At 41.6% G+C, this 19124-nt stretch overlaps 1 protein-coding gene across 2 annotated transcripts in view; it reads left to right on the top strand.

Annotated features, from left to right (window-relative positions):
- Positions 1 to 19124, top strand: part of PLPPR1 (phospholipid phosphatase related 1) — an 83550-nt gene that overhangs the window by 19849 nt on the left and 44577 nt on the right. The window contains exons 1-2 of one of the 2 annotated variants that reach the window (XM_017736649.1): positions 17 to 37; positions 3088 to 3195. In XM_017736649.1, the coding sequence (XP_017592138.1) occupies positions 3133 to 3195 (63 nt within the window). In that variant the 5' untranslated portion in view covers positions 17 to 37; positions 3088 to 3132. Of the gene's footprint in view, positions 1 to 16; positions 38 to 3087; positions 3196 to 19124 lie in introns of those variants that run through there. The other variant, XM_008635553.2, reaches the window with a different exon arrangement.

Raw genomic sequence — 19124 nt, 5'->3', positions numbered from 1 at the left:
CTATGCTGTAGATCAGGGGCTTTCTGAAAAAGCACAGGTGAGGAAAATTGAGCAAGATGAGAACTAATTTTAATTAATTCATAAATGTTGCATTATAGAATTATATATATTGTTTTAAGAGTGGAAGCACCTCATAATACCAGAGCTCCAGATTATTAATATTTCCTCTATAGTGGGCCCTAATTAGTTAGTATAGGTTTGACCATTTCTACTCTTGTGCTGTGCTAATGTACGAGGCCTTAAAAGATCACAGCTAGTGGGATCTAAAAAGGCTCTTACAGTCTTTTACATGATTTCCTTAGCAATTCAGTCAAGTTGATAAAAATAGAAATAATAAATGGAGAAGGCTGATGCTGATATTATAGCTTTTATTTGCCATTGCTTTGGTCAGAGGCTTTGCACAAAAATTTGTTCAATGTGAACATGGATTATGGACCAAGAGTGTTACTAAAAACTTCTTGTACATCTCATTATGATTCTTTGGGCAAAACTGGGTTATCTCTGGCTGCTTTTCAGGCTGAAGTGTCTGGAGTTTGCTGTAATGTGTGTTTTGCTGTCAGTATCCCTATAGGACTCATTGCCAGCTGAAGAGAGACAAAAGATGGTGCTCCCACCAAGATCATGCCTTTGCTTCCCTTTACTCTTTTGTCAAGTAACCTGATGAAAAGACCAGCTCTGACAAGCACTGGATAGCTGAGAGTTTTCCCACAATCTGGGAATTAGCTGATCAGGCAGCTATTTGGTCTCTTACTACTTGAGCCTGACACAAATGTGTCATCACACAGGAGAGAAGCTGACATGTAAAATGCTTTCCCGTAGGCAGGGCAGTTTTTTAAAACAGTGGTGCACAGTGGAACAGGAACAGGAAAGGAACAGGCACAGTGATACACATCTGTAACACCAGGAGTCCCCTGGTGTTAAATCAGGCAATTTCATATGAGTACTATGAACCCTCAGTTTCTTCACTAGTTTGTTCAGTAGCTTTCAGTCATCTGTTTTAAGGGGTTTTAAATTCTTGGATTGCCTTGCAACCCTCTGCTTTGGCTAGGAACGCTTATCAGTTGGAACTGAAGGCTTGGATTGGGGTTACAGCATAGTGCTATGGAAAATCCTGGTTATTTCTAACATTAATCCAGCAAAGGATTCATGAAGGTGCTGAGGAATTAAAGTCCTTGTGCTAAGCCATTTAAAAAAACTGGATTTGCAAAGTTTCTGACAGTGTATCCCCAGGGTACAGAAAAATTTCATTGAATAATGCTCTGTAAGCTGCTCTGACTCTTTAACTTGCTATTCCACCAGGTTTCCGTGTGTTTGCCAAGTTACAGGGAGAGGTGCATGGCACAAGATCTGGGGGTATTAAAAGTGTTGTTAAAAATGAATTACTGATTATTTTTCCACTGTCCAAATGGAGCTGGATTACCTTGTCTTTTTTTAAGTAATGACACTAACCTCTGAGATAAACCCCATTTTTTTCTACTAAGTGAAGTTGAATTCTGTTTGGAAAACAAGGTGTTTTGAGGATATTTGTATTATAGAATGGGATACAGTGTAGGATGGGAATGTCTGAGGTGTGTCACAGATGACATTCCTGACTATTTTGTTTGATCTGAAACTGCGTTTCTCAATGGTTAACAGTTCAGAAGCTATTCTCGACACAGAATGTGGCCTCATTGGAGTCACGGTAGCTCTGCTGTGCCCAAATCCATCATACACATTGTGTATTTTGCAGCTCTGGGTCAAACTGTGAAGAGCTGAGATAAGGAATACATTAAGTAGTTCATAGGTGGCGAGACATGAGCCTGCATCATGGTGCAGGTGGAAAGCACTGGCAGCTGATCCAGCCCCTCCATCATGACCTCAGATGAACTCACTTGTGCTGATCATGGTATTTCTCCCAGTAACCCTGCTGAGAGCTGGTGAGAAAGCACTGACCCCTTTGTGAACCTCACAGGCTCCATATGCCAAGGCCTGAATTGCCACCCAGATGCCAGTGAGGTCAAAGAGTCACGGGAAGATGCCGTGCAAAGCATCGTCTGCAAATAAATGTCAGCTTCCACCTCCTTCCTCCTCTCTGGCCCTGACCCGCAGAGATGCTTGTCATCAGGGCAGAGTTTCTGTGTGAGTGTTGCAAGTGAGGCCAGACCCACCTAAATCTGTGCTCTTGCTTGGTGCTCAGGTTAAAATTGGTAGCAGAGGATTTTGATTCTCTCCTGTGTCTCATGCTCTGTGCAATCCTGCACCTGGCAGCTCTCGGCTACACTCTGCTTTTCCAGCTCCACCTTTCCTCCTGCTCTCTATCTGCCTGTAAAGACATTTAAACCAGACTTAGCTTCTGGATGTGTTGCCTCATGCATGCAGAAAAAGACACACACTGTTAGTAAAATTTCTTTGTGTCAGTCTGCTTTTCTCTGTTTTTTTTACTTTTTGTGCAAAAAGAGTGTCTTAGCACAGTGTTATAAGGTTGTGTTAATGAGAACAGCCAGTAGCCCGAAGTAATGCTGAGTGGGTAGTTTGGTGAATTAATGTATGAATTTATACCAGGACAGAAACGCTCTGAAGAAAGGGCCCAGGTCTTCACTGCATTTTTGTTGCATTTGCTTGTTATGGGCTGTGAGTTTTTGTGCAGAACATGTGCTGTCATCTTGAGCAGATTTATACAGATAAACACTTTGATCATGTGTACAGTCAGTGTACTGTTCAGTATGTCTCCTAAAGTGCAAGTTTACAAGTCAATTACCAAAATCTCCTGGTTTAAAACACACTGTAAGCAGGTCAGTGGGCTGAAAACGTGATTTTACAGATCTGAGGGAGAATCTTTTGCTTGGGAGTGGATTGTATTTAAGGAAAACTGTTGTACTCCTTCTCACCCTTTGATCTGTATATGGTGTATCTTTAACCTATGTCTGTCTCTTCTTTTGCATTGTAAAGGGAGTGCCTTCTCAGGGTATTTTGTGCACAGTTAGACCTTGATGTTCTTTTTAGTCCATGTCCTTGGTCTATTAGCTCAGTGCTCTGTGTTATGAACCTCATTCTGGAGTTTGCAAAAGAGTGAAATATACTGAAATACCTCTGTCTTTTCTTTTTCAGGATATAAAGTTTTGAACAGTGCCTCCCCAAGAAGTGTGATGAGAAATGGCTTTAGGAAACAATACCCAGAGAAGTTATTCCATCATCCCCTGCTTCATCTTTGTTGAGGTGAGTGCAGCATTCACCTGCCAAGCCTACATAAAAGGCAGCTCTTCCCTGCAGGAATTAAGTAATTTGTTAGCCATTTTATTTGTAGGAAAGGATGCTTTCTTACTTGACCACATAAATATCCATCTTCATACTTAGTGCCATCAGATCCCCCTGGAAAAGTCCTGCATGAGTTATCCAGATCTTGGGTACAAGCATGCAAGAACAAGGAGAGACACTGTGCACCCGAGACTTCTCGGTCTGGTTTTCTGGCTAGTCCTGTGCTATTTGGCAGGGAATGGGCAGTAGCTGCAGGTGTGGGTCAGCAACAGGTGACTGCTCATCTTCCCATCTTTTCTCAGACCTCTCTCCATCTTGGTGCTGCACAGGGACTAAACCTCATTCAAGGAAATTTTTGATCTCACAGTCTGACGGTTCCCGGGCTTGGAAAACAACCCTCAACTCTGATTTCAGTTCAGGTGGAACATAAAATGTAGATAAGGCATGTCTGACCTTTAAGTGTGATGAAGAAGCTTGGCTAGCACGAGGGCTGTGAATTGTCTAGCAGTGAATCTGCAGTTAATGCTCCATGTCTTTGTTAAGGGCAGCTGGTGTGGTGGGTTTTTAAATCATTATTTAACTATTTTATTATTTTAGTCCATACAAATGGCACTCTGTGGTTCTTTTACTTAGCCTAACATTCATAGATTGGCCAACATTCATTATTCAAATCCATGATTGTTCAGCTGGTGCTTATAAGGCTGGGACGGTTTTCCTGGCAAGGGAAGCAACTCTGTGTCTCCAGGGATGATGAAAGCTTCCATCAGATTTAGATGGTAAAAAGGAGATAACTGCCTGTGAATAACCACCTTCAGAGCCACCTATCTGAAGTAGCTTAGATGGAACACTCACTCTTTGGCCCAAGCTATGAGGCAACTTGAGCTCTTCCACAAGTGAAGTGCTAGGAGCTGTCAAAAGACTAATTGTTGTTGTGATGGAGGCAATGGGCCACTGCTTTATTCTAACAGCTAGAGAAAGAAAGGGTAAAAATGGGGGAAAGCAGAAATTAGCTCAGAAAAAACACCCAATGAAAACAATCAGAAATAAGTTGTCTCAAATTTATTGCTTAAACAAGCAGCTCTGAAGATTTTTAGTCCTCTAACGAAATGAATGATGGGCCTGGCTGGCAGCCTGTGACAGTGACATAAATTGTTCCTCCTGTAAACAAGACTGACATGAGGATTTTTTGCTCCATATATGTATATTCCTTGTCCTTTCACATACTTGATTTGCTGATTAAAACACAACATTAAATTAAAATCAGTCAAAACCAGAGAGGTAGTGTCTAAAAAGATGTTCTCTCTGCTACATTTGATAAAAACATGTATGTCTCCCCCTCTTTGTCCACAATATAGGTTTTTAATGTAGCACTACTGGGACTGCAGATTCATAGGCTCATGTCAAGCATTGTAGCATTAAACAACAGGAAATCTAATTTCCTGCTGGGAGTGCAGAAATGATTGATAGTAACCATTCTATCTGAAAAGTCCCTGTAAATCTTAAGGCACACTGGAGGTGGTGTTGTTTTCCCACTGTTGTGCTTTTGAGACTAAAGGAAGTGCTTTTTATTTCAGAGGAGCTGTCCCAGACAGCCAAGCCCTGTGCTGGATTACCTGGGTTAGGACAGACCCTATTTTTGTTGCTTTGAAGCAGCCATGAGAATTGATTAGCAGTGTGACACCTTGCTGCTGCTGTGAAAAGCAGGACAGCTGAAAATAATGTCGCCTGCTCTTCTGACAACGGTTTTCCGTGGGAAAACAATCCAGCAGCACCAGGCTAGCTGATCATGATAGGAAAAGAGATGGTCATGAAAAATTATCATAGGCCTGTGCCCTGCTGCCTCCCCCACTGGAGTCTTGTCCCGTGATTAGAAGTTTTGAGATATTTGCTCTTAAGGAAATAATGCTGAGACTTGATTGTCACATCAGATGCCCTGCCAGCAGGTGTTTGCTCTGCCCCCTCTGCAGTGTGCCTTCATCAAATTGTGGTGGCACAGGTAAAAATGAGGTGTCACAAGGAGTTTGGACACTTTAAGTACCATCATGCTTCAGTCTGTACAAATATAACACAGTTTCAGCAGTTATTCTAATTTCCATTTTTTCCCCATTTCATTTTCCTCCCAGTGAGCTAACTCATAGCAGCTAGTTATTATGGAACCTGACCTGAAGATGAATGGTTCATTATGGAAACTTAAACCCCATGCCTGACTCTACAAATTCCTTTTTATGTTCAAAATATGAAAGTTTTAATAATAAAGAGATAACATGTGATGTCTAATCTGAAATGACAGAAATGTTAAATCAACATTTTCGTTCCCTCACTGGAAACACAATGTCACATTATGAGTGGATATAAAGGCTAACCAGGGAATCATTAAACTAATTTTGAGATAGATAAATTATCAAATCTGAGTCCCTGTCCCAAATAATGCAGGCAGCTTTCTGGATGACTCTTTATTATATTACAAGAGGTGTCATTACAGTCTGTGATTTGTCACCAAATGTCTGTGAAGATTTGGTGTAGTACATTTTGTTAAACACATAAACAATTAACTAGCATGAGCAGGAGACTCAGATTCTCCTTTTCCCTGCCCTCCTTTGCAGACAGCATCCTGAAAGGAGTCTTGAGGAGGCTCTTTCCCAGCCTTGGTTTGTGTTAGACAGATGTTAAATAGTGCAAAGCTCCCCTACCCCACAGCTTCCAGGGCCCTTGGAATCAGTGGTGGACCCAGAGCATGCAGACAGGGCTGTAGAGCTGCTTTTGATATGCCCTGGATCTATCCCAGCAAATGCCAATAGTGCACAGCAGCCTGTGTGAGGATTTGTTGATGGCCAGCACTGATCACTAAAGGGGTCTCATCGATGGTAGACAAGCATGAGAAAAAGTAGGAGAAGCAGCACCTGGGATGACAGGAGGAAAATTCTCACATGTTCTGCCTTTTTCAGTTATGGTGACCTTTGTTTGCTAAAGCTCTTTGTGGAGCGTCTCCCCCCTCCTCACATGCTGGCATGTGTGTGACAGAGCAGTGTCAAAAACATCTGTAACAACGCTTCAGCACAGCTGTTCCATTGTTCTGCTATCGCACTTTGCAAGGTTTGATTCAAGGAGTGCTGTGTCATCCTTCCATAGAGCATCTGAGTGTGTGCTGGCTGAGGGTGAGGAAAGGTACAGTCACAATTGGCAGACCTGTTTTGTGCATGAAAGTACAGCCAGTTTTCTGCAGGTGAGGAATAAATTGTCAGAACAGCTAATCTCCCTGAGGTCTGCGCAGGGATAGAAGTGGGAGAAGTGCAATGCCTGGCAAATGCCAGCTCTCTTCCTCTGGGACTGGTGAGCTGCCCTGAGGTCTTCATCCAGCACTGGTTTCCGTGCTCTCAGCTCTTGCCCTCTCTTTGTTCGTCTAATTTTGGGGGCCAGCTTTCTAGGAGAAAACTCAAGCTGGGGGGATGTAGGAGAGAGTCCAGTATGGACTTGAATTTGGTAGGTCAGTGTTGTCCTTGCTTTTGCAGCCTATTTGACGCTTATCATTGGTGACAGGAAGTGCGAGGCGATGTGATAATTGCATTTAGCAAATAGATGTTGGAAGGAAAGTTTCATACTGTGAGTAAACAGCATCCCCACAACTTCACAAGACTTCAGGGGGAAGGCATGGGAGCAACTTTAGAGCCATTGTGTCTGTTTGAATGGTGGTTTTTGAAGAAGCAGTATCCTTTTCTCCCTGCAAATAAAACCCTCAACAACAGTAATGGCTCTCTAGGCAACAAAAGGAGAAATTTGGTCTGGAATTTCTGCTGATGAGGCATTTTCTACTTCCTTTTTCCTTATCCTCACACTGCAAGTCCTGGCCTGAGGGCTTGAGTTGTTTCAGGGTGAGTTGTCTGAGGAGTTCTTTTCAAACGCAGTTACTCTTCAAGGAGTTGGGCACATTCTGAGGTGAGTCTTTGCACGTGAAGACACTAAAATTTTCTGGAACCAGATTTAATTCCATTGTCTTAAATTGATCAAAGAGTTACTGAATACCAAAAGACTTTGATATATGACTGATATATATGCTTCATTGTGGATTATTGTAATCCTGACCCTGACAAGGTAGTAGGGGCAGACTCAGATATGTAACACCATTAAAACTTAAAACATTGGACATCTTTAAATTCTAAAATCTGATGATCCCACTTTTTCACACTAAATCCATTATTCTGTCCCCAGGAAAACTTTTGCAGGCAGAGTGGAAACTGTTTGTTCTTGACAACCTGATATATAGAACATTGCAGAGGGCTGAGGATTTTATAAGGAAAAGATCTTCTCCCTTCCCCCAAATGAATAAAATAAAAAAATCTGAAAAATAAAAAGCTCTAGTCCTACATCTATTCTGGTACAAATTTGGATTTGAACTGTAGGTATGCTATAACCACACAGGATTTCTGTTTCTACCGTGGGGTACGTTTTCCTTTATTTTTTGCTATTTACTGTCTGGACAGATTGAATCATCTTCAAATATTAGTTCAAATGTAATTTTAAAAAAAGTTTCAACTTAAAGAAGCACTGAAGGAAAGCATTCTTTTTTCCTTGCCTACATACATTTTCCTGTCAGTACTTCATGTAGTCAAGCCAACAGCTGAACTACCAAGTAGCAGGGGAATTTCTGCAATACTGAAATCATTTGTGTAAGTAAGACAAGTGCCTCTTGAACTTCTGTTTGTCATCAGCATCACAGCAGGCCTTAGGGAGCTATGAAATATCAGTGAATTTAGAACATTCATTACATGTGTGACACTTCTTTTATTATAATTTTTTGGTTAGGTGTCTGAAAACTCAAAAAGTTTTGCACACTTGGCTGGTGCCCTCTAATTTTGAGCAGTATTTGAGGAGTGTGAAATGACCTCTTACGTGAGCTGTAGTCCTCAAAGTTACATTTGTAAGGGGCATTGATTGTATGGGAAGTAACTTTTTATTTGTTTATTTAAAAAAAAAAAAAAGAGTCACTTCTCTCATAATAAAAGCTTTCTGGTTGCATTAGAGCTTTAATGATATCATTGCTGCATAAAGGACATAGAGACATAAGATTGCAATTTTGGATATTCAAAATACAATGTTTTTGTCAAGGTTCAGCTCTCCTGGAGAATGGAAAAAAAATCCAGTCAGAATATAACATAACCTTTGACTGGAAAAGCATCGCAAGGTGAACTAACTTCCGAACAGTAGCAGCGCTCAGTGCTCTGGTCCTTCCTTCTCCATCCATGCCATGCTTAGCTGTGCTGTGCTGCTCCCCTGGGATGCTGTGAGGACAAAGTGCCCCGAGGGACATGTCATGTGCTGGTGTTGTATAAACTCTCTGTCATTAGATCCCCACTTAGGCCAGCTGCGAGAATTGGTGCTGACAGATGCTGTGCAAATTCAGAGGGGCTCCTCTTGTAGCAGGGTGATGTTTCTGCATAATCCCTGTGCTTCGGTCACTTCTGTTCCTTGGGATTCATTGTTTCTAATTTTATTCACTCAGCATATATCTATCTGTTTATCCTTGTTGCTCTTTCTAAAAATCTCTTTATGTTCCCCATTTGCCAGTCGTTCCTCAGCATTTGCTTTCTTTGTCTGTCCTCCACATACCTCCTTTGTTCCAGGTGACTGGATAGCTCCATATTGTAAAATTGGCTTGATCTCAGTGAATAGGTGTCTCTTGAACATTGGATTAGTTTTGTTGGATTGCTAAGTAGCTTTCATATTACCTGACTATAAAAAAATCCTTCTAAGTGCTTCACAATTAGGCGGAGAGCACAGAAAACTCTTGGCCAAAATAGGCACTGTGAAATAAATCTGATTACTATTTGATTCTCCTTAGCTTCTTGAGGACCTCTTAAAATTAACATTAAGGGGCTGCCATGAGAGATTAGGTGCTTTACTGAATTTTTCTTTAAAACATAAATGAAAGAAGGATTGTATTCCTGCTTGCAGATGCGTGAAGCACTTTTTTCATCCTTCCCTTTATCCTGGAAATTTCCTATTGCAAATAATCCATTTGACAACCTGAATAACATCTTAGGGTTTCCACCAATGAATCTGGTAGACTTTTCAAGGACAGGATTAAAGGTACCAAAAGTTCTTTGTCTTTAATTAAAAAAATGCATTTGGTAATAGAGCAAAATGCTGTGAACATATTGCTTTACCTTTTTACACTGTGCCTTGAAACTAGCCAACACTTTAGAGAACTACTGTATTTTATAACATGTTGGTCTGTTAATCAGATTTCTGAGAGAAGGAATTGTGCGGGGGTTTTTTTATTACTCATCTGTTAGGGAGATTGGATTTGCTTTGGTTCTGAAGAAGAAATGCATTTTTCCCATTTGTTAGTTAAAAAAAACCCCCATAGCTTTAGTAGATTTTTTCTGGACAAACTAGTAATTCGAAAGTTTGTTTAAAGCTTTGGGAAAATGGGTCACGAACCAGGCACTGTTCATGCAGGTGTTCTGTATGTGCAGAAGTCTGCAGGTCATATCTGAAGCCTTCTAAGCTGGAAGGTATTTCCAGTAATGACTGAGCAGCTTTAACTAGGCTTGAAATAGATAGCAATAACAGATAGCAATGTCCAGTGAGAATACACAGGACACAACATGTAACATGGGCAGCTATCTCCCTGTGGTAGCAGAGTGATACTACTCGTCAAAATTACTGCCCAATTTTTCCCTCCTTTCTTTTCAGAAGTATACTTAGGTTTTTGTTGCATGGATATTGCTGTAGAGCCCTTAATGTGTTAATTTTTGTTCGTTTGACTACTTCAAAAACCTAAGGGATTTTCATGTTTTCTTTCCCAAGCACACAATGTTGAGCTATTTATTTGCTCAGATACAAGAAAATTTGGAGATCAATGAAGTGCAGTGCACCTATCAATTTATTGACTGCTCTGTGATAGTTGCACCATTTCTTCTGGTGTGCATCTGTGAATAAACTTTTTGTTTTGTTTCGTTTTCGTCTGTAGGAATATCCCTGCATTTGCATAAGTTACATGAAGTTCTAAAAAGAGTGGAAAGGAATGAATAGGGACTCACAAATGCAGTCTAAGTAACCTGAAGTACAACAGTCAAGCCTTTCCAGAACTGATCAGTAGGAAAGACATGGAAAATGTAGGAGCAAAGGAAGATGCTTAAAGCATAATTTGAAATATCAAATCCATCCCAACTTTTTGACATTGGCTTTGACATCAGGAGAATTTTTAAAAGTGGAATAGGTCTTTTTAAGCATCGTGTCCAGTTTCATCAGGACTTGATTCCTGTTTCCTGACCAGCCACTCCAGACATTGAAAGGGAGGGGTTTGTTTTAGCAGTGTTTCAAGGGCGAAGTCATTAACATCAGCCATATGGCAAAAAGTGTTTCAGTGGTTTAGCTTTGAAAGAATATTGACATTTTCTGCTCTCTAGAAATTCCAACTGAGTTTTAATGACAGGTTTAGGAATCGGTCTGCCGAGTCTTGTGCATCCTGTACAAACTTAAGGTACGGCATCAACCCAGAGCTCCAAGCTTCTGGCAACATTTGGGTGCCTTTAGGTGGGTAGCAAATAGCTTCTAAATTGTTAGATCTTCTCTCTCTAAAGCACAAATGGATAATGCAGTTGCCAGTATCATGAAATAAATAAATCTATTATGAATGCAGCAGAATGTGGCAACAAAAAAAAAAAAAACATATCTTTCTGGAGAAATTATACTTTATGTTTCTGTATTTCTAACTCTTTAGGCCAGTGCACCTCAGGTTTCATGATCTATTCTGTAATAGATGTAAAAAAAAAAAAAAAGTAAGAGAATCCTGAGGCCTTCTGAAGGGACATCTGATGCTTCTTCTGAGTCCATTCCCGCATCCCAGCATTTTCGCAATAAACAATTCTTCTCGAATATGTTTCCTCCACTGATGTATTTCACCAGGAATTTCTGTGAGGTGTCGGATATAGTGCAAGTAGTTTGCAGATCCTGTTCCTAAAGTCAGGTCACATGTTTTTTACGCAGGAGGGTTTGCACGTGTCATGTATTTTGTCACAACTGTGGCAGCAGCTCAGTGGAGCTGTCGGAGAGACTGTATGAAATGGATCAATACAGAGGTGTTCGCAGGAAATGCGGGAGGCAGTAGGAATTGATGCTTTGAGAGTTGTTGCATCTTGTGCACATGATGCTAAAGGGACACTCAGGTCTTGACATATATGAAATTATTACTCATAATGGTTGTGTGCTTACAACAGTGATGACAGATTGACCCTCCATTTTTGGGTTCATGAGTCTTCATGGATTATCTTTCAGCTTGATTCCATGCCTAAAATATTATTTCTGATTCAGAAGTTCAGGCAAGGTTAAGATTTAGGATATCTCTATAAATTCACAATGATAAATTATGTTAGGTCTTCCTGGTAAACTCCAGTTTTAAGTTAAAGAATCATGAGTTAAGATGCATCTGCATCTTGAAACAGATTTAAGGTCAAGATTTCTGTTGCAGATAGATTTTTAGAAATGGTTGTTAGGTGCATGGTTGATCAATATCTTACTGAGAACATAGTCGATTTTTAAAGAGTTGTTTCACAGCTCAAGAAATCAAATGGTTGTTCATAATGGTGTGTAACTCTTACTTTTGAGTGACGTGTTTACAGCACCCACTGGGATTAAGATCTTCATCAGACTACACATCCTTAGAGTCCCATAGCTGGCTGTGATCTCTACCAGCAGAGATTCTGCTTAATTGCAGAGGGTCAGTGCAAAGAGCCCAAAAGATTAAAACATTCTCCAAAACCTGCTATGCACTTCTTTCTGTTATCATTTCCTTTATAGCCTAAACACAGGTGCAGATGAATGGAAGAAACCATGTAACAGAATGGGTTTAAAATGCATTTGAATAATTTGTTAACTTTTCATAGTTCTAGGGCATTATTAACTTTCTATGATTCTAGAGTAATTATTTATGAGGCCTACAAAAAATATGCTGCACTAAGATTAAAGCAACTTGGAAATAATTATGCAGTTATTGCTGGAGTTGCTGTCAGTTTTATCATGACTTCAGTAAAGTGAATTCTATAACTTGAAGGATAGCTACACTTGGTCATATAATGGTCAACTTATTCCTGTGTTTCCTTCTCCCACCTATTAAATGCTGCATGTCTGTCCCCAAAATCAATAATCTATTGTTCGTCGCAACTTCTGGAGTTTGGACTTGGCATACCTGGCAGGAGCTCTAATAATAATACTAATCCTGTATCAATACTTGTTACATATTTTACTAAAGCACAGAAATGTAGTGTGTGATCATTATGTGCAGATGTACAACATTATTGCATTAATACCACCTTTATTTAGTTTACACTAAAGAGACTACTCGGTTTCTCAAAACTCTTTGTGAGTTTTGCATGCTTCATGGAGAAAATGAGGTTAGAGAGGCTTAAAAATAGTTTGTGGTACTTTTTCACAGTGGAACTACTGATTGCATTTCCATTTGATTTCCTCAAAGTGCTAGTCTCAAACTAACACTGCACTTTTTATAAAATTATAGCAAAAAAAATCTGTACATGCTCTGCATAAATGTAGTCTAGTTTCTTATTAGAAATATAAGATTCCAGTTATAGGGAATGAATTAACTTTTCAAATAGATTGGATAGCAGATTGTACTTTTATTAGTTTTATAGTTGTGCTAATATTTGACTTGCTGCTAACTAGGTCAGCAGTCCTCAGTGATCTTTATGATCTTATTTAAACCAGCCAAAGCAAAAATCAGTTCAGCTCTGTTACAGTGGTGGGGAACATACTGAAACTCTCAAACTGATCAAATTGTGGGAAGAGAGGTGGTTTATACAGTGCTAGTATCGTGTGAATAAATACCAGGGTTGGTTTAACATGTTGAGTTTCAGGCTTTTTAATTCTTATTGAAAACTCTTTGTGTAGAAAGGAGTAAAGCAGTTTGGGACTTGGAAAAAACTCAAACTAGATGTGATCTGAATGAAGAAAGGCAGCCAGGGTCAACCAAGTGAGTAATAAACCCAAGTTTTTACTCCTTTGAGCTAAAAAGAAAGGTCACAGACCCATAGAATGATTTAGGTGGGAAAGGTTCTCTGCAGGTCTCTAGGCATAACGTGGCTCAGAACAGCAGCAGCTGGGTGAAATTCCTTTGGGCCTTGTCCAGAGTTTTCCAATTGTCTTACGGGCAACCTGCTTAGTTTTTGAGTATCCTCATAGGAAAACACTTATCCTAATATTCTTTGTAATAAAGTGATGCAATCTGGTGTGAAAGAAAAGGAATCTAGGCCTGATGACAGAAAAAAGAGAAGGGAGAATACAACAAAAATGAGAATGGGTAGCAGAAAGCAATAAACGAATGAATCGCATAAAAAATCTTCCTTTTTGACTTTTAGAGCTGTGTGCAGTTGGAATCCTAAGACCTGTTTTGTCTGCCCAGTCCCTTTTTCTTGCAGGAACTTCACCTAGGTATTTGCATGCCCAGTATGAAAATGTTGATTACCAGTAGTCAGCATGTAGATTTCCTTGTCCATGTTCAATATTTTAGAAACCAACATGTTGGAGAAAGCTTCCTGTTCAAGCCTTGACATCTCACTCTGTTTTGTGAACCCAATGAGCTGTATTGCTGTGTTGCCTTTTCCTAATATCTGCATCCTGAAGTGATTTCCACTGGGCTCTTCTCCATACTGTCCACTATTCAGCTTCCTGCAAAAGCCATGTGTGTGTTTGTGCCTCCTGCTCCTGGGCCTGGATTTTGTTAGACTTGGTTTAGTAAGAGGAGATGAAACTGTCCTTTGTGTATGTGGAGATTTGTTAAATGAGCATCTAGACAAACACCAGTAATGTTAAATCCATGTTCAGACATGATTATTCTTGAATTACATCCAAACCTTGTCAAAACAAATAACCATTGCAAATACCTTTGAATATTCCTCTTTGTTTTGACAGGGCTAACATTGAAAAGAGAATGGTATCTTTAAGTGAAAGGGGAAAAAGTGAGCTCCAGAACCTGGTGCAATGTTATGAAAGTTTTCAAACCCAAGTCTTTTCTTCTTCCTTACCTTGCATTCAAAATTGCACAGCAAGATGATTACAGGTTCTGAAAAATGAGGCAGTCAATATTAATTTTTAATATGACTGCCTGCCAGTGATAAGGAATTGTATGAAAGGATTGGCTCAGGCACAACATGACTTGCATGCAGCAGAGGAGATTCAAAGTGGTAATTGTTTTTTTAAAATCTTCCTGTTCAGCTGGGAAAATGTTGGAGGCAAATAAAATGGATTTCATAATGCATTATACATATTAATAAGACTGTGAAGTAAAATGTCTTTGATAGTTTTCTGTTTAATTTAAAACATTGTCTCTATTTGATTTTTATGATTGCTCTAAGAGTCCTGCAATCTTGGTATCAACAGATAGTTTCTTTTGGCAGTAAGTGCTGCATTTATCAATGTCTAATGACTGTAAACCTGCACTACTCTATTAAATAGCATGGGTCTGGAAGCACACTCAAGTATTATGAATTTTAATAAATGCTGTTCTATGAATGACAAAGATTCAGAGCTCCAGCCAGCTCCAAGGTTGTCAGCTCAGATGGAAAGCTTTTATACCTGGAAGAACAAGGCAACAGAACAAGCATCTAAGGACGTGATAAGGTCACTGTTGTTAGAGAAAAGCTAGATTTGATTTTCTCTCTTCTACATGTGAATTCTGCGCTGCCTTGATACTGACAGACCCAGTGGCTTTCACTGGACCCAGCAGTTCATCACAAAGGTATTGGAACACAAAACAGCTTAATGCAAACACATGAGGAATTTCCATCAGAAAACACTGGAACTGAATTTTTTAGTATAAGTTTTGATTGGGTATATTTACTGAAATTTCAGTAGTAGATCCCATGTTGCCCAGTTAATTCACTTAGGAAAGAGCTGACTATCCTGGATTTTTAAGATTCATTGTTCTGTGTTGTGTGTTGATACAAACCCCATAAATTTACCACATCTGTGCCTGCAAGGCACTGACACCTTTAAGGCTTCTGCAAGATGTTGCAGACTAACAGGAAAGTGAGGGAGCTGCAGTTCTGGTTTGTACAGCATGGCTTTTGCTTCTAGGAGAGGCCCCATCTGCTGGCCGGGGTCTTTGTTGCTCGATGCTAGCAGGGAGAGCAAAGAGTTGCAGGTTCTCTGCTTTGTGATTTAAGCCTCATCAGCTGCTTGGAGATACCAACCACCAGAGAAACACATGACATTTCAGAAGGAGAAAGTAGCCTGGAAACTTTGGAGTTGAAAGATATCTCCCAGTGTTTTTGGGGTTTTTTTGGGGAAATTAAATTTGGGTTCCATCATGGTTCACTCCAGTAGGATTTAGGATTGGATGCAGAGCAAGAACACCAGCAGTGCAAAACCACATGCTGTGTTTCTGCACTCAGGCACTTTAAGGGAAGGGCAGGACAGCAGGGAGCCCCTGTGTCTCTGTGTGTGCGCTGAGGGGTTGTGGTACTTGCCAGGCCTGCAACACAGGGGTCCTGCACTGCTTTCCTCGGGTGTTTTTCACTTTTCTGCTGTCCTTGTATGAAAATCAAAAATACAGCAAGGCTGGTCCCGTGCCTGTGCTGACCATTTTCTCATCACCTTCTCTGCACCTCTCTTAATGACAATTACACTATGATTTGTTTGTGTACCAGTGCCACTGGAGATCTTTCTGTCTAAAGACATCGAAGTGCTTCACCACTATGAAGAGAATACTGAGCTGATTTAACAGAAGCAAAAGAGCTGCACTGTCCCCAGCCCAGGCAACCCTTGCACCCAGGAGGGTGACATCCTCCACCAACAGAACGTAAGGCAGTTGTGAGCTTTGTCAGTGCAGCTGGGCTCTGAACATCTGTCAAAAAGAGGATATAGCTAGAGAAGGGCACAAAACAGGACTGTTGTATTGTGACTGTCTCTGACATGGTGTTGCTACATTCTCTGGTCAGAAGGAGTGTCACTCTATTTACTAGTTTGTTACAGATTTTTTTCCCAGGGTTTTTTTATTAAAAAAGCCCTTGTAAATTGCTGGTACCCATAGTTCCAATGTCAGGGAGTTTTACAGTTTTCTTATGACATCTGTATTTTTGTTTATGTCAACCAATAGCTTCAGTGGTTGACATAAAAAGTGAAAGTAGAAACTCCTGCACCTAGAACTTGAAAATTCTGCAGTCTTTCTCTGTTTGCCTGACACAACCAATGACACAGCAGTATCTCCACTTTTCTCTGAGACTTTCTTGATCTTCTGGAAACTTGTTATAGGTTGTCAGTGGAGTCCTGGAAACCCTTGGAGGAACATTAGGGTGCCAGTGAGGACAGCCAGATGAGCCGTTGGCTGCTAGCAGCAGCTTCTAGTCAGCTCTGCCAACTACTCCTGCTCCAAAGGGACTCTGAGCTCACAGATCTCAAGTCCTGAACAAGGAGGGTCAAGTGAGACACTGGCACAGGTTGCCCAGAGATGCTGCAGCTTCCAAACCCTGAACCTTCAACTGCAGCAGAAGAGCAGACAATGTCTCTGTGTACCAGGGCTGGAAAGTGGAAACTGCTGTGATGACGAAGGTTAGAAGCTGGTGGCTTCTGGCCCTGGGGAGAAGGCCCCTGCTCCACATGCAAAGCTGCAGCTATGGAAGAGGTTCAGTGCTGAAGCAGCTCCCTGGATGAGAGCTCTGCACAGTGAAGTACTTGAGCCAGCTGAACCTGAGCCTTGTGGCAAGAGAAAACAAAGAGTGGTGGTGTTGAGATATTCTCCACCTGTGGAGAGTGAAGGCCCCCATCAGTGCTTTGATACTGCTGGTGAGGAGGAGAAGGAGGGTCTGAAGAGGACTAGATGGATCTGATGGGTCCACAGTTGAGATCAGAAAATAGCCTGAGTTAGAAGGGACCCAGAAGAATCCTTGAGTCTGGCTCTTAAATGAATGACCCATACCTGTGTTTGTCCAGCTGATGTCACCAGCAGGGTTTGGCTTCTGTGTCCATCTAGACCCTCTTTGAGGATCTAGACTGCTTAGAGGGGATTCTGCCTGACCAAATGGAGCAAAAGCAGTTTTGCCAGCAGCCTGGCCAACCTAGAGAGGAGAGCTTAAGAGTGATGGGGTGGGAGCAGAAGTAGTGACTAACCATCACATGAGGAAGTGAAGGAACAGGTTGGCAGGACCAGTGGAGGACCAGGACTGAGCAAAGGACCCAGCATGGTGTGAACAGAAGGGGCACTAATCAAGAGAACAACAACGAAATGGGATCCCACCTAGCATAAACACATAAGTAAAGAAGCACCAGGGAAAGTTTTCAATCCACTTTTGGTAAATTAGCACGACCAGGTGCTTCTCTGACACACCACATTTAATAGCTTGTGACTCAATACATTCATTGCCCATGAGACAACCAGAATACACAAATACATGCTCAGGATTCAGGATTATGAGTCTCAGTTGGCAGTAAAATTTGTTTCATACCGAGTACTAACCAGTTCCTGAACCTCTGATCCCAATCACCATCCTCTCACCTCTGCAGGAAAGGACAGATATTTTAAGCAGTGGGAGCAATCCCTGCCTGTTGGTGTTAATGGACCCACCTGTCAGCCGCCTGTTCCCAGCGCAAAGGGTTGACAAAGTAAGTTCAGATTCATCGCTGGCATGGCAGGCTGGTCATACCATTAACAGGTTTTCTTTGTCTGGTTTAATGGTAGGTGTTCCTTGTCCAGCAACTGGCAGCTTATTTATGGGATTCAGTGTTTCCTCTTGAGACCAGCTTTCTTGGCTGCTTAGTTTGGGCATTTCTTCAACATCTTCAAAAATGACTTGGGTGCAGGACTGAAAGGGATACTAAGCAAGATCACAGATGATACAAAACTGGGAGGAGCTGTTGACTCCCTCCAGAGCAGGGAGGTCCTACAGAGAGACCCTTGGCGAATTAGAGAACTGCGCAATCGCCAGCCATATGGAGTTCAACAAGGGAAAGCTCTGGACTCTCCACCAGGGACGGGGCAACCCTGGATGTATCGACAGACTGGGGAATGAATAGGGACCTCAGGCTCATGGTCAGTGTCAGGTTGGATAGGAGTCAGCAGTGTCCTGGCATCCAGGATGGCCACCTCTTCTGGGGACATCAGGCCCAGCAACACCAGCTGGTCAAGGGAGGCGATTGTCCTGCTCTGCTCTCCACTGGGGTGGCCTCACCTCAAGTGCTGGGGCAGTTTGGGACACTACAGTATAAGAGTTATGTTAAACTATCAGAGAGTGTCTAAAGAAGAGCAATGAGGTTAGTGAAGGACCTGGAGGTGAAGCCATATGAGGAGTGGCTAAGGCCACTTGGTCTGTTCAGCCTGGAGAAAAGGAGACTGGAGACCTAACTGGGGTCTGCAACTTCCTCATGAGGGGAAGAGGAGGGGCAGACACTGATTTATGCTCTGTTTTGTTCAGTGACAGGACCTGAGGGAATGGCCAGAAGTTGTGTCAGGGGAGGTTTAGGCTGGATATCAGGAAAAGATTTTTCAGCCAGAGGGTGTTTGTGCACTGGAACAGGGTTCCCAGGGAAGTGGTCACAGCACCAGCCCAACAGAGCTCAAGAAGCATTTGGACAATGTTCTCAGGCACAGGGTGTGATTTTTGGGGATGGTTCTGTTCAGGGCCAGGAGCTGTACTCAATGATCCTTGTGGGTCCCTTCCAGCTGAGCTTATTCTGTGATCACTCAAGACCAGGACTGCACACTTGAGCTTTCACAATAATCAAGGCCAGAAACAAGTGCATGGTCACACTCTCTGACATGTATATACACTGAAGTACATGCCGTGGGAAGGAAATGAGAGGAACTGGAGGGGCCTTGATTTCCCTGGTGTCCCAGTGATGTGGAGAGATAACTCACCTGAGTGGAGTGCCCTGGATAAACAGGC

Source organism: Corvus brachyrhynchos, unplaced genomic scaffold (genome assembly GCF_000691975.1).
Source record: "Corvus brachyrhynchos isolate BGI_N302 unplaced genomic scaffold, ASM69197v1 scaffold216, whole genome shotgun sequence".
NCBI lineage: Eukaryota > Metazoa > Chordata > Aves > Passeriformes > Corvidae > Corvus > Corvus brachyrhynchos.
This window is presented reverse-complemented; position numbering and strand designations above follow the sequence as displayed.